Source organism: Alexandromys fortis, unplaced genomic scaffold (assembly GCF_014885135.2).
Source record: "Alexandromys fortis isolate MF-2015 unplaced genomic scaffold, M_Fortis_MF-2015_v1.1 scaffold_119, whole genome shotgun sequence".
Lineage (NCBI taxonomy): Eukaryota > Metazoa > Chordata > Mammalia > Rodentia > Cricetidae > Alexandromys > Alexandromys fortis.
In genome coordinates, this window is record NW_026067991.1 from 4,591,446 (window position 1) to 4,606,979 (window position 15,534).

The 15,534-nt window shown below is 46.1% G+C and overlaps 1 protein-coding gene across 3 annotated transcripts in view; it reads left to right on the plus strand.

Annotated features, from left to right (window-relative positions):
* The window catches only part of Mylk (myosin light chain kinase), a 246,954-nt gene that overhangs the window by 63,479 nt on the left and 167,941 nt on the right, over window positions 1-15,534 (plus strand). For all 3 annotated transcript variants that reach the window (XM_050159702.1, XM_050159703.1, XM_050159700.1), the window contains exon 2: window positions 4,867-5,034. In XM_050159702.1, coding sequence (XP_050015659.1) covers window positions 4,870-5,034 — 165 coding nt within the window. In that variant the 5' untranslated portion in view covers window positions 4,867-4,869. The remainder of the gene's footprint in view (window positions 1-4,866; window positions 5,035-15,534) is intronic.

A 15,534-nucleotide genomic window follows, 5' to 3' on the forward strand; every position in this document is an offset into this window, starting at 1 on the left:
CTGCACATAGTGGAATATTATTCATCCTTAAAAAAAGAAAATCCTATTGTTTGTGACAACATGTAGATCACTGGAGGACATTACATTAAGTTAAATAAGTTTAATCCATATTAGGAAACTTAAAAAATAATTTCATAGAAATAAAAAGTATAGTTGTGGAAATTATAGTTTGAAGAATAGGGTGTAGAGAGTAGAGAAGCAAGTTGGCTATTCCGTGTTTGTTTCCAGTTTTTTGGGGGTGGGGCTGAGACAGGGTTTCTCTGTACCTTTGGAGCCTACCCTGGCACTAGCTCTTATAGACCAGACTGGCCTCGAACTCACAGAGATCCACCTGCCTCTGCCTCACAAATGCTGGGATTAAAGGCGTGCACTACCACCGCCCGGCCTGTTTCCAGCTTTTTGACACTGTGAGGAAATACCTGAGAAAAATGAGCCTGAAGGAAAGAATGTTCACTGTGGCTAAGAGTTTCGTACTTTTCAATCCATAACTAGTTAGTTCCATTGCTTTTGGCCTGTACGAAAGCAGTGTCATGGCAGGGTGGAGGAGGCTGTAGGGCTACCAGGAAGCAAAGAGGGACAGAGGAGGAGCTGGGGTCCCAGTGTCCCTTTGAAGAGTGCACCCACAATGGCCACACACACCTATCCACTAAGCACTGAGGGTTCTACTGCCTCCCAGGACTACAGACTAGTGAGCAAGCCTGAAACACATGAACCCTTTGGTAGATAATCCAAGTCTAAACCACAACAGGCACCAAAATACAGTTAGTTCCTGGACCCTTTAACACAGTGAGGTACTTCCGGCTCCAGTAACTACTGTGTGTTTATAAAGAACGGAGAGCTGTCGTCACTGTGTTTGGTCATGAACACATAGGTGTGCATGTGTTTAGCTATCACTGTGTTTGGTCATGAACACATAGGTGTGCATGTGTTTAGTTATCACTGTGTCGACCAGAAAATCCTGTCCTAACGCTTTCTGAAGTGGTGCTGCACACGCGCACAAAGCAGAATGCTATAAGTGTGGAGAATGTTAACTGGTGATGCTCACTGCGGGTGTTTGGGGCACTGATTTTTTTTTTGTCATTGTTTTCTGTATGCTTGAAATTTTTCAATAATTTAAAAAATTGAGCCTTTATATATCATTACATTCATCTTTTAGTCTGATATGCCCCCTGTATAGAGTTGATTGTTGTTGCTGGATTTTTTTATATGTCCAGCCTTTGCTTTAAGTAATGCCACTATTATTTTTACATACACATTTGGCTGTCTCGGATTCTTTCCTGATAATGAGTTTCTACATGTAGGATTACTAGAAAAACTCGTGGATACCTACCTGTCCTTCAGAATCCTTTTGCCACATTGCTTGCTTGCAAGGGTATACAGAGAGTGCCCTGGTCGCACAAGCAGTTCACAAAAACACAGGTCGTAATTGACTTGCACTACTGGGTGTTCCTGGGGCCAGACAACGTTCCCTGGTTTACTCTGCAACAATATCCTCCACTCATCCATGTCTTGGAATGGTTTCTTCTTCTGTGAAAATATTCTGGTCCTATGTTTTCATTGTGAACATTTTCTTCTATATTATCATTCATCTTTTAATGTAAATGTCATTCTTTAATATACAAAAAACCTTAATCTTATAGGGAAAATTGTTTGTTTGTTTGTTTTTCAAGACAGGGTTTCTCTGTATAACAGCCCTGGCTTTCTGGAACTCACTTTGTAGACCGAGATGGCCTGGAGCTCACAGAGATCCACCTGCCTCTGCCTTTCAAGTGCTAGGAGTGAGCCACCACGTCCAGCATTACAGGGACATTTTTAAGTGGTGTGAGTTGAGCTGCTTTCAGGCTTTACCGTTACTTCAGCTCTGACTGCTGTGGGAGGCACAGTGCACAGGGCACACACACACTGGGCTCAAGTGCCAGTTTTGCTCCCTCTTTTGTTGACTTTGCACTATTTTCTAATCCTTGGACAGGTTTCTAGCCCTTGAAATGGATGGTGAGATTAGTTGTTGCCTAGTCCTGTAAGGAGCCAATGAACCGTTGGTTTACAGAGCGCTTAGTCTGTTCCCAACACACAGGAACTATGACTCAGGTACTTGCTTTTCTTGTGACCTCCTGCAGCCTGCCAGAGTGTTGTTTCATTTGGAAAGGAATTTTGTTTGCACAGCTAATGCCTTATCAGTGAAAGGAAGCCAGGTTTGTCAGGCAGAGGAACCACGCACAGATACGCTGGCTAAATATCTGCTGTGTAGAAACTGGCAAGTGGCCCGTGGTGGGGGCTCATCAGACACCTGTCTTTTAAGTTGTTTTGTTCAGATTTCTTTCTCGCTGTATCACAGAAAGAATGAGTAAGAGAAGGATAAAGATAGGCCGTGTACACGTGGGTATATGTGTGCACCTGTGCGTGCGTGCACCTGTGCTTGCACCTGTGTGTGCGCTCGTGCCTGCACCTGCATGTGCATGTGCAGAAATCATGAGAGGACAACCCATGTCCTTCTCTGTCACTTTCCTTATCCTTTGAGGTGGTATCTCTCACCCAACCTGGAGCTAGACGGGTGGTCAACTCCAGAAATCCTCCTGTCTCCATCCCTAACAACAGTGGGTTTACATTTTGTGGATCCTAATTCAGCTCCTTGTGTTTGTGTAGCAAATGCTTTTTATCCACTGGCCTTTAAATCTCTAGCCTTTAAATCACATTTATTATTTATTTCTTCTTTTTCCTTTCTTTAAAGCAGTTTCTCTGTGTTGCTCTGTCTTGGAACTCTCTCTGTAGATCAGGCTAGTTTTGAACTCAGAGGTTCACCTGCCTCTGCCTCCTGAGCGTTGGGATTAAAGGCATGTGCCACCACCACCTGACTAAATCAGATCTCTTAAAAGCTTCTTATCCATTTAATTTTAAGAAAATTTAGGAGGAAAAATTAGGAAACATTTTTTAATTATTTATTTATTTATTTATTTATTAAAGATTTCTGTCTCTTNTTCCCTCCCCGTCCCCCAACCAAGTCCCCCTCCCTCGTCAGCCCAAAGAGCAATCAGGGTTCCCTGCCCTGTGGGAAGTCCAAGGACCACCCACCTCCATCCAGGTCTAGTAAGGTGAGCATCCAAACTGCCTAGGCTCCCACAAAGCCAGTACTCGCAGTAGGATCAAAAACCCATTGCCATTGTTCTTGAGTTCTCAGTAGTCCTCATTGTCCGCTATGTTCAGCGAGTCCGGTTTTATCCCAGGCTTTTTCAGACCCAAGCCAGCTGGCCTTGGTGAGTTCCCGATAGAACATCCCCAGTGTGTGGGTGCACCCCTCGTGGTCTGTGTAAAATGATTACTTTTCTGTAGTCACAAGGGAGCACCATCTTGTGTACTAGACCCCTGGATATTTTCAGTTTTCTCCTTCAGCCTATGTCGCATGACCCCACCCTCACTCCTGTCACTCAGGTTCCTCATTTGTATGAAGATGAGTCCAGTTCATGGGGTGTTAGGTTAGGAGGGAGGAGCAGAAGGAGCGGTATCTGGAGTTCTGCCGCGCCGTGGGGAGAAGTGCATAGTTAACTATGAGGAACCTTTCAGAACAGCTGGAAAAAGCTTCCAAGTATTGTCACCACAAAGAAGTGGTAACTGTCCAAGGGGACAGATATGCCGACTGTCCCAACTTAGAGCACATGATGCCATGTACCAAGACACCAAATTGTATCCCATAAATGTATGCAGTTACTATGTCAACCAAAATTAAAACGATAAAAATCTTAAATGTGAGATCATAGATAAAGGTCCTCTACACAGTGTTTGAAACAGAGGAGTGTTCAGTAAGTGGCAATTTCAAATGTTATTTATTATGTGTTTGTATATGCATGTGTGTGCATGTCAGAGGAGAAGGCAAAGAAGTAATTTCTTTCCTTCTACCATGTGGGACCAGGGGATCAAACTCAGGCCATTGTGCTCAGAGACAAGTGCCTTTTGTCCCCTGAGCCATCTTGCCAGCCCACCAGTAAGTGATAATTTTTTATATTTGCACATTGGTATTTTTTAATTTTTACCTTGAAACATACTTAAAGATAAGAAGAAGCAACTCAAATGATTAAGCATTGATGGCTTCAGTGGATAGCCATTGTTCCTCTCCATATCAGTCCTTTAGTCCTAGATAATCTCGCCAGCCTGCAGACACATCCTGTCTAGTCCCATACCTGCCTTGGGCAGGATCCCGGGTTCAAGGTATTCTTGGCAGTGATGGCATAATTTTGTTCTACCTCATTGGATAAATGCATTAGTCTCTTGGACCTTAGTTATAGATGAAGGAGTCAGCCTAGATGACCTTCCAGTGCCTCCTTCCTTTCCATGATGCTTTGATCTTTGAGTCTTTCTACAAAGTAGGCCCGGCTTGACCCTCCCCTTTATTCAGCCACCAACTCTCACCTTCTCACCTAGGCCCCTTGTCCCATTAACCCCAACCTCCCTCCTTTCTTGGAGTCTCAATGCCGTTTTATTGCTTTGTTTTGTTTTCTTTCTAGGCCATGATCTTTGTAGGCAGGAGTAGCTGGGACTTCCCACTTTGGTGCTTCAGGTAGATGTTGTTGAACACAGAGCCTCCGGGGCCTGTTGTGAAATCTATGAGTATCCAGTTTTCCTGGTCTTGTCCAAGTCCTGCTCTCTCAGTAGACAGATGGGAGCTCTTGGAGGGCATGGCCTGGGGTCTAGGACTGGCTCTATCTTGCCTGGTACGTTATGTGGAGAAGCCACAGAAGGTACTCCAGGTGGATGCTGACCTTACTGGGCCCCTGCACCTTCTAGTTCAAACCACAGGGCTGGGCAAGTGGTATCTACAAGGGAGATGACATGCTGCGTTTTTAAAGACCTGACTCGCTCCTCTTCCTTTTGTAGACCATGGCAGACGTGAAACTGGTTGCCTCATCACACATGTCCAAAACCTCCCACGGTGTGGATCCCTCAAGAGTCAGCTCCATGCCCCTCACAGAGGCCCCTGCTTTCATCCAGCCCCCTCGGAACCTCTGCATCAAAGAAGGAGCCACAGCCAAGTTCGAAGGGAGGGTAAGAAGCGTGCTTGATTGGGAGATGGGATGGGGGAGACGGGGAGTGTTCATCAAACGTGTCCTCAGCAAGCCTGACTTGATTAAAGGTCTAGCCTTCCTCTGGACCGTCATATAAATCGGATGTGTACCATCTTGCTCTATTTCTTGGTTTATGGTGAGCTTCAGTCTCTGGTGGTGGACTCAGCTATGGAGGAGGGGGTCAGGAAAGTTGACTGTCTTGAGATATTTTGCTGCTCATTATGTTCTGGATACATGGCCTGCTGTCAGGAGGAATGAATTTTGAGTTTAAAAATGTGCTCCAAAATCTGGGCTCTTACCAATGACTCATTTCTCTCCCACTTCTTCTCTGGAAGGGATGTTTTATTGCCTGCCCTCCTGTTCCACCCAGAGGTGTGGAATGTCAGGATCCCAATTTCATTTTGTCACCTTTTCCCAGTGAATCTTGATCTCTTGCCCTCCTGGGGCCTCCATTTCTTCTTCTGAAAGTATGAATGGCAACCCTTGCCTACTTCCCGTTAAATAGGTAAAGAGGAGAGCCTGGAAGAAAATCTGTAAGAATAGCCGAGGCTCTACCCGGTGGGAAAGCCTTCTAGTAAGCTGTAAGTAGGCATTATGTCAGCTTCACATGGAGGTGACGTGGACATGAGGGAGGTTATGGGTAGGGTTCACTTGGAGATCAAGCACGGGGTCTCAGAGCCAGAAGCGTAAAGGCCTTGGCATGAGCACTCAGCAAAGTGTGAGGGATTCCTAAGTCCCCCTGTGACTGTAACATGAGCTCCTGGGAGCCAGCTGAAGAACAAAGATGTTCTTAGAGACAGTGGCCTTACCTCTGTGTGGTAGCAGGTTTGGCCACGAGTGTGCTGAGGCTTCTGTGTTGGAGACAGGTCAGAGCTGTCCCGAATCGTACGTGGAGCACTGGTCTGTTTAGTGAGGACTCGTGCTAACGGGTCTGCCCTAACATCTCCATGTTATATATCTTATCTAAAGCAGAGCACAGGGCGATGTTGGGGATGTTTGTGGGCTCCACCAGGATGAGGCTCTCTTCTGTTGCCCTGAATTTAGTCCTCCCCCTCTCATCTCCACGCCAGGGAGAAACCCTGAGTATTCAGAAATGGCTCTCGTGATCACAGAAAGGGAGGGAGGGCTGGTTCCTGGCACGGCGTTGGTGACCCTTGAGGACACTCCAGCAAGTGAAAGAAGCCAGGCAGGAAAGGACCAGACCACACGATTCCATTTATATTACATGTCCAGGATGGCACCTCTGGGAGGACAGAGAGACGAACAGTCCCAGCAGGTGGGGGAGAGAGAGATGGGCGTGGCTGCCAGTTGTTGCGGTTTCTCCGAGATGGAGAAAATGTCCTGAAAATAGACAGCCATGGTGGCGGGGCGACTTTGTGGATGTTTTTATAAAATGCTGAACTATACACATGATAAAGTTTAAAAGCCATTTACGATGTGCCTTCATCAGCAGATCTTCCCACCCTCTTACCACACCACTTCTGAGAGACGGCTCCTTCCTTGGCTTGGCTTCCCCACAGCACAGCGACACCCCGGCTTCTGTCACTGCCGTTGTTAGGAAGGAGCCATAGCTTTGAGTTAGGACCATCGGGACACAAACACTCCCCTGACAGCCAGCATAGCTACTCTCTTGGACCTTCAATGAAGCTAGGTTTTCCTTATTTGAGGGAAAGCAACAGCCACAAAAAAACCAAACAAACAAAAACGAACCACGAATGCTGGCTGTTTCTAACCCAGAGCAGCCAATAAGACATTAGAAGTGCTCTATGCTGTCAGAAAGTGTTGTAATACAGTACTTCTCCGGCTGAGTTGAAACTCACATAATACAAATTTAATCACTACTTGGCGTTCTCTTACTGTAACAACATTGCTGAGTTAAACCAGCCTTTTAAAGGTGGTTTCTTTGGAACCACCATTTCTGGTGGTTGCTTAGTACATTGTGTTTGGGCCTATGGAGGGGCGGTGCATCATAGTGGGGTATGCAGCAGAAAGTGCTACGCTAGGCCTTAGCCAAAGTTGGTTGCTTCAACGTTGCAAATGAGACTTTGGGTGAGTGTTCAGGTAACCAATTGTCTCTGTCATATAGTGCTCACTTTGGAGGCTGCTTGATTGCACTTCCTACCTACTCAAGTAATATTATCTCCCTTCTTAGGCCTTTGATGGGGTTGAAGATTTGATAATCGTAGATACCTTCCTCTTATGATTTAGCCTAGCTTATTTCCAATGCAAGATTTAGACACTTTGGAATAGAATGTTTATTAAAACGTTTATCATGTGTTCCTTGCTTTAAAAAAAAAAAAAAGCTACTCTCTGTGTGACCCCAGAAACAAAGACACAGGAGTCAGGGTCCCAGCCCCTAGGAAGGCACATCCCAGTGACCTAATTTCCTTTCATTGAGGCTCCACACACTAAAGGCTTTACCTCCTCCCAATAGTGCTACTCCAAGGACAAGCTTTCATTACGTGGGCCTCTTGGGGCCAAACCAAATCCAAACTGTAGCAGTGTTAACTGAAGAACTCTTAAGACAGCGTTATCTTAGGGGTATTTTATTTGACTTATGTTGACCCAGGAGTTGACTCTGCATATTCCTTGTGGTCTGTGTGTTCCTTTTGAATCATCCCGCGGGCCTGCCCAGCTGCTTGCCACAGGATGCTGGCAGCGTGCTGGGGTATGGCATGTATGGAGGGATGTTAGAGAGGGATATGCAGCTAGGCTCTGGCTTACTTGCAAACGGAGCTAGGCAGAAAGCTCTCTATTAACACATGTGCTTCGTGGCCACAAACACATGAAGACATTCACATCAGGGGAGAGCCACCTCTAATGACCCCAGGATGAGAAAGCTTGTGTGGATATCAAGGCTGAAGCTGAGCCAGGGACATGGTGTCCTTGTGCCCTCACGGAAGTCAAAAAATTAGGTGGTTTGCTTGGAGCAGGGGTTGCTGTTAGAAGAAATGGAGCTCTGCATGCAGGCTCCCAGATGCTTGGCCAGAGGTGCCTGCTGCCCTCCAAGACTGCTTCTGGACCTCTGCACCCTGCCTGCAATGCCCTCCTCTCATGCGGCACACGCATGCTCAGTGGCTTCTGTGCCTGTGACCGCATCACTGCCACTGTAGGACAGCAGCTCTGGGGACTGGGCTCTCAAAGGAGTTCTTTCCAGGATATCTTTCTGAGGTTATGCCTCATCTTTCAGTTCCTTCTGGCAGTTCCTGTTGGGCTCATCCTTCCTGGTGCCCAAGGACCCCTTACGTCTTGAGAGTTGCCACCCCAAGTAGATGGTCCAGCTTCTTGTGGTTAGGCCAGGGATTGGTTCAGTGGATGCCACAGATGTCAGCAGGTCACGAAGACTCTTTCCCTCCACCTCCAAGGCTATACGTACCAGTTGGGGTGAAACTTGGCCTTATTGTTTTTATCCCTGAAATCTAAAAGCAGCAGCCCACTCTGTTTTTCTATTATGTCTACTTTCTAAAAGAACTGAATGAACCCCTCCTCCGATAACGCGCCTCTTCTTATCAGCAAGACATGGGTCTCTGTAGAGCAGTGCCACAGTTGCCCCCTTGGGTTCAGGCCTCCTGAGGCACTCCATGCTTGGCGTTAGGTCTGTTGCATCTCATAGCGCTTTTCCACTCCGTGACAGATGCGTTGGTCAGCAAACACATAGGCTGTTCCCTTAGCTGGCCATTTCAATGCCTGACATAACTCCAGAGACTTCCATTGCAGTTCAGCATGGCCCAATGACACATCTGGGCTGAAGTCATCTAGCAGGCTTCAAGGAAAGATGTCTTTTTCATGATTAAAAGTTAAAAAAAAAAAGACATCGTTGATGCTTTGTTTTCTACCTCACCTTCTTCCTGCCTTGAGTACAGGTGCAATGCCGGTGATTAGGCAGCTATTTTAAAACCATGAGGATTGGTTGGAGGCAGGAGAATGGCAGCGAAGGACTAGCAACCAAGAGACAAGTGAACCCTAAGGCTTCAAGACTTTCCAAGATAAGATCTTTAGCTGTGATTATCCATATAGGAAATTTTTCAAAAATATTTTCCTGACCAGTCTAATGATGTCTATGTAGATGATGTCCTCAAATGATGGGCTGCACTAGTGGTGTATATGTAGACGTCCTTTAAATGACGGACCGCACAGGGACCATCTAGAAACTCTTTTGGTCCCTTTCCAAATTCATTCTCGGTTTAATATGGCCCTGAATTTGAGAAACATTCCTTCCGTCCTGGCTCTAGCCATTCAGAAGAAAATCTTGCACTTGAAGGGAAGTGGTGCAGTCTATGGAGCTGCTTCTGTCCAATCAGGTCTAGGTAATTGGTTAGACTATGTCCTTGAGTGTGCATGTGTGGGTTAGGTAATTGGTTAGACTATGTCCTTGAGTGTGCATGTGTGGGTTAGGTAATTGGTTAGACTGTGTCCTTGAGTGTGCATGTGTGGTGGGGTTCTGCACTCCCAAAGCTTGAGAGGTTGTTTCCAGAAATTCGCAAACATTTGCCTTCATGTTCCACTCGTGCCGCCTTTAGATACCAGCACCCCACGCCGTGCCCTGAGCTGACATTAGAAACCCCTGTCCTTTCATCCAGCTGTGCCCTCTCAATATGGCAGCTAGGACCCATCAGTTTTCTACCTCAGTGGCCTGTGAGAGCCTCTCCCCATGACTGTTGTCACTAGGCCCCAGTGGTGTGCTTGTCCACTCATGTGCTGGGGAGGATCTCCTCAACACAGGCACCTACTGCAAGATGTAAGGAGGGTGGGCACCTATGTCCAGAACAGCCCCACTGCCCGGCAGTCTTTGCATGGTATAGCTAGTGCCCTGCTTGATGAACCAACTGAAGTACCTCTGGCTGTTTATGGTCCCTGTGGTGAACTGTGGCATTGGTGTGCTGCCTGCCTACCACAGGGTCAGGTATGAAAAGAGCAATGTGGGAAAATACTAAGATCAGTGGAATTTTCTTCCCCGTTGCCCAGGGACTCACTGTTATCAATAAAGTAAAACCATAGCCCCAGAAGAAAAGTGCAGCCAGAAGAAGGGTTCTCTGGGTTCACTGGGGTGGGCCTCCTGTAGAATGCTGCTTTGGTCTTCTCAAGGCAGATGCTGCTTCGGCTGTGGAGAACAGAGAGGGACCGTGAGAAAACCTCCCTCGAAAGGGGAAATAATGACTTCCGCTTGTGCTTTAACTGATAGAAGTATCATTTCCCCAAGTCCTTCTTCCCAGTTTCCATCCAACTGAGAAGCAGCCACTGTGTTCAGGCGTGGGGAATTTAAATGCCATGCCTGGCCTCCACTGGTCCCCGGGAGTCCTAAGTGTAGTGGTGTGGAAAGGTGTGCATACATAAACAGCAGCTGTGAAGATGTATAACTGGACGGCTGCAGGAAGTCTATCAACGGATTCACTGCTGTGGGCAAAGTGGTGTGGAGCAAGGATATTGTCATGACTGATGGGGTCACACATGCAGTCCTGGTCTTTTTATCACCACCGGAGTGGCACCACAGAGTGCTCTGCCCAGAGCTTTTGCACCTAGACCTTGTGTCCCATGCTCCAGTTGAGACCTGCCTTCCTTCCACAGCTCTGTCTAATTCTTGAACTCACTGGCTGTTTCTTGTTGGTCGTTGGTCCTCAAGAGTAACATAGTGCCTACTCTATGATTGTGTACATTTTTTGCCTCCCTGAGGACGCCAGGGTGGGGTTGTACCTGAGCTTCCAACTGTTTCCAGTCACGGTGGCCCCTGAGCTCATTCCAAGCCGAGGCCCAGCATCCCTCCCGCACCCCTTCCCATCCCTGTCTTAGGGCTCGTGTTCTTCTCCAGACTGTGCCTGGGTCAAGATGCACCTCCTTCTCCTGCCCAGTTTATTGACTTAGGTTCTACTTCCCTTAGCCACTTTCCATCAGTATTACTTTTAGCTATTTTATTAGACTACAGAAGAGCCATGGTTGTAGGGTGTGGAATGGTCCTGGTAATCACATAAGATCAGTCGTGAATGACAACCATAGGAAAGACTTGACCTCTTGAGTCTTTAAAGTGTGCCATCCGTAATCATCTCTGTGACTGTTAAAATGAAGAAAATGATTTCAACGTTAAACTGTTATTAGTGGCCCCTGTTGCCAGGCCTGACTACCTGAGTTCAGCCCCCAGGATACACATGATGGGCGGGGAGGGCCTGTGGTACACACCCCGGAGGCCCCTGCACATGAGACAAATGCATATAATAAAAACTCAAAAGAAACCTGAAAATGCTCTGCCTTGACCTTTAATTCCTACTTTTCAGAGGCAGTGACCATCAACAGTGTAGACAGATGCTCAGAAATGGTCCATGCAAATGCAGCATCTGTCTGAATATCCCTTCGTCCACACCGTGTATATATGCTGACTGGCCACCGGCTGTGCTTCCTTAGTCCCGTTTCCCATGCGTTTTGCACGTTAGTGGGTGGTTGCACCTCGTGGACAGGACATACTCTCCAGCTTGCTCCCTCTCAGTTGCTCCCTCTGAATTTCCCTAATACTGAAGCCCCACTGTGTTGTGTTCTAGCCCTTTACAACCATGTCCGTGTTTAACATCTTTTGCTTCTTTAATGAGAGTGAGTTCTTCAAGGTCTGGATCTGCACTGTTGAATAGGATAACCGCTAGCCACGTGTGCCTTTTTAATTTACTTTAATGCTAATTAAAATTAAATAAAATTGAAAATTCATTTCCCTGGCATCCTAGGGAAATACACTTACGAGGCCATACACATATTTTAAGTGCTCAGTGGTTATGTGAGGCTAATAGCTACTGTGTCAAACAGCACAGATTACTAAGTATTTCTGCATCACAGCAAAGCTTTTGGACGTGCCTAGTCTAGAACATTCTTACTAATTCAGCCCTTGGGTATTGGTGAATCGCAGCTAAAAGATAGTTAAAAATAGCTGTTCAGAGCTGGCGAGATGGCTCTCCAGTTAAGAGCATTTGCTACTTTGCAGAGGACTAGAATTTGGTTTCCAGTGTCCACGTGGTAGCTCTTACATGCTTGTAACTCCAGTTCCAGGGGATCCAAATCCTTCTTCTGACCTCTGCTGCACACACAGCATGCATATGTTCACACTCGGGCATATAAACATCTGTATAAACTAAATAAGTATTTAAAATACTTAATTTAATTTTCAAAAAGTGTGTCATTCACAATAGAAAGGAAACATTGAACTCTTCAGAATTTACTTACGGTATAAGATCTGTCCAAAGGATATTGTCACCTCTTGAGGTCTGTAAGAGGAATGCTAGCCTTGTGTCTGCCAGCGTGCATTTACTCCCTAGAGCCCTGCAGATACCTGCTCCAGGTGGCTAGCAGACATGGCCTACATGCCACAGTCCCTGAAGCAATAGAATAGGATGATGGAGTAGATATTGCTGAAAACTGTCGCTGTCAACAGTTGGTGGCTACATCAAGGTTGTAGAGTGAACCAACTTAGTAATTCCTTCCCTTCCACACATGCCATGGAAATGAACTTAAGGACAAATGAGGATGAGTTCAGAGCTGCACGCTGAGTACTGAAGAAAAGGACATCAATGGTTTTGAGAATCCCTCAGGGTTTCCCTGAAGAAATCTACCACTGTTCCTAGGAACAGACATTGGATAAAGATGCCACAGAAGACAGAGCTTCATATTTGAGGCTACCATCTTTTTGATGGCTTTCTAGCGTCTTTGTGGAGGACATTAGAGCTCTAGGAGTAGCTATTAGCCAGTTCTCAGGGAGAAAGATGCTTCCTTGGTCACAGTGAGTAGAGTGGGATATGCTGTCTGCTTGCTGACGTTCATCAGGAGACTGCCCCGCATGCAGTCCCATCCTCAGGAAGCAGAGAGCAGTGAATGCACGTGGCTGTTGCTCGGTTCTGTTTCCCTACAGATGTAATCTAGAACCCTGACCACAGAATGGTGCCTGTACCCGCAACAGACAGGCAGATCTTCCCACGTCAATCCCCCCACAGCAGATCCCAGTAGCCTATCTCTTGGATGGTTTTAGATTTCGTTTAGTTAATGATAACACTAATCATCACACCCAGAGAGTATTAGTATTGATTATGAAGTTAATGATAAAAAGAATAGAAAGATGATTTTGAAGACTCTGCTTGGGAAGTGAATTTTGCAGGAAGGGGAAAGATTAAGAGGGAAAAACATCTTTCTGTCAGTTTATACTCTCAACATTTACCTTGTACTTTTCGTATGTTCTCATTGCTGGAGTTTCTGTTCACAGTAGATAAAAATTATGGCTGTAAATTTTTAAAGCATAATAAAATGCTTATAAAAATATTTGTTCCAGCAATCTGAGTTTCGTGTCCAGATCCTGTCAGATAAACGATCAAAGACAGATCCAAAGTTTATACTGAAAATATCATAGACAGCATTTGGACATGGAAAAACATATAACTACATCAAAATGCATTACACAACTCTGCTGGCAATTAAACAAACAGAGATTTAAATTCCTTTTAAGTGTTGTATACCTGAAAAACTAACAAAATCAAGCTCTCGAGGCCCAGTATGGGAGCAGTGAGGAGGCGGGATGTTTCCTTTGCTGGAAGCATTGACGATTAGCTCAGCCTCCTGGGATGGGCTCAGATGGGAAGAATGTTAGAGGAGCAATAAAACCATTGATCCACTTTACCAAGAATTCTGTTTTGACACTGTACTTTAACTCTTAGTGGAGAAGCAGGGAAAATAGCCGGAACAGAGGTGCTCAGAATACTGTTTATAATAGTGGAAATGGAGCCAGCCTGTACCAAAGAGAGACCACTAAGTAATACATCAGTATGGCAGCTATTGCATAACGTATCGCCTGCTTGACATTTTGGGGAGCTACGTCCATACATGGAAATGTGGGAGAATAGCATAAGATGAAGAGAAAGCAGAAACACGGATGTGGTTTCCTAGACCGATCTCAACCCCATGAAAGCACCAACATGCCTATTACATGCAATTAGTAGAGGCTTTGCAGCCTTGTAAGTAGGGTTTGTTGTTGTTGGATGTTTTCTAAATGTTATGTTTTTAAAATTGCTCAGTGACAGCTTCCCGATTAGAGAGGACAGGACTGGCACAATTAACATGGACCTGGCTGTGCTAGGCGAGGCTCTTAGGTGCCTATTATCTTAACTGTTTCTAATTAGCTTGTCTCTCTGCCTCAAAACATAAACAAAGTGGAGTGGCGGAATGAGCAGTTGGAGATGGAGAGTCCAGGCTGAGGTGGCCTCGCAGCCGCTATCCTGCAGGTGACGGTCACAAGGTCAAGGTGTGGAGGACCGGGTTGTTGCTAGTCAGTGGGCCTGGGCTGGTGCCGAGTTCATTGGACTCTTAGAATTCTAGTATGTTGGGGTTCTTGGTCATGTGTAACAGTCTCTTCCACGTTCAGAGTTAATGGAGCACTTTCTCATGAGCCAGACAGTTAATTTGTCCAGAGCCAGAAATCTGTGAGAAGCGCAGCACTGCCATGCGTGAATATGGCTGTGTTTGTGTTCTGCGCCTTGCTTTGGGAGCTGGGCCCGATCATCTCGATGGTCGTTTCTCTAGCATTCTATTATTTGGTCTGTATCTCGGTGCCAATTTCCTTTATTCTTTATTCTGATCGGAGCTTATTTCTAACAATATTCCAGACATTTATCTAGCCCTGTGTTGTATATGAAGACCTTCCAGTCTAAGGGCAGCAAGTGCTAACCATCTCTCTTCTGTGTCCGGGCACTCCGCGAAAACCAGGTGCAGCATGCAGGGAGGCCAAGGACTCCAAGCGCACAGTGTTCTGTAGGAGGGCTCGGGGAAGAATGACAACAGTATTGGTCACTCCCCACAAACTAAACCCACCTGCCTCTGAGTGGTGGGCTGAAGACTTGGTTCCAAGCATTCCTAATGCTGGCTGCTCAGCCCCTCTGGGCCTGTCTCCGTGAAGCTCTTCCTAGTGCACAACCGTGACTGCTTCCTTTCTAAACAGAACCCTTGTGGAGCTCTGTGATCAGGTTCCTTCCCAGCTTTCTCCACTGTGCAGGGTTAGTTCCCTGCGAGACAGGTCATGTGGACTCAACTCTTTCGAATGCTATTTGCCTGGGGTCTAAGAACTTTTTGGTACTGCTAAGAATGCTAATGACATTTAAATTTTTCTTTGTTTATTTTGTACACGAGTGCTTTGCCCACATTTAAGTCTGTTCACTGCGTGTGTGCGTCTGTCCAGAGATCAGAGGACAGTATCAGTAACTCCTTAGAACTGGAGTTAAAGATGGTTGTGAGCTGCTGTGTAGGTGCTGGGAGCCAAATTCAGGTCCTCTGCAGGAGCAACAAACACTTTTAATGGCTGAGCCATCTCTTCAGACTCATGATGTAAGGTTTTATTATAAGCACCCTCTAATGCCCGTTTTCTTCTTTCAACTAGTATGTTAATGGACAGTCATTTATCCCAATTGACAATTGCCAGACCCTTCCCTAGTGCCTGGCTATCTAGAATAGGGAGCTATTAACCAACTCT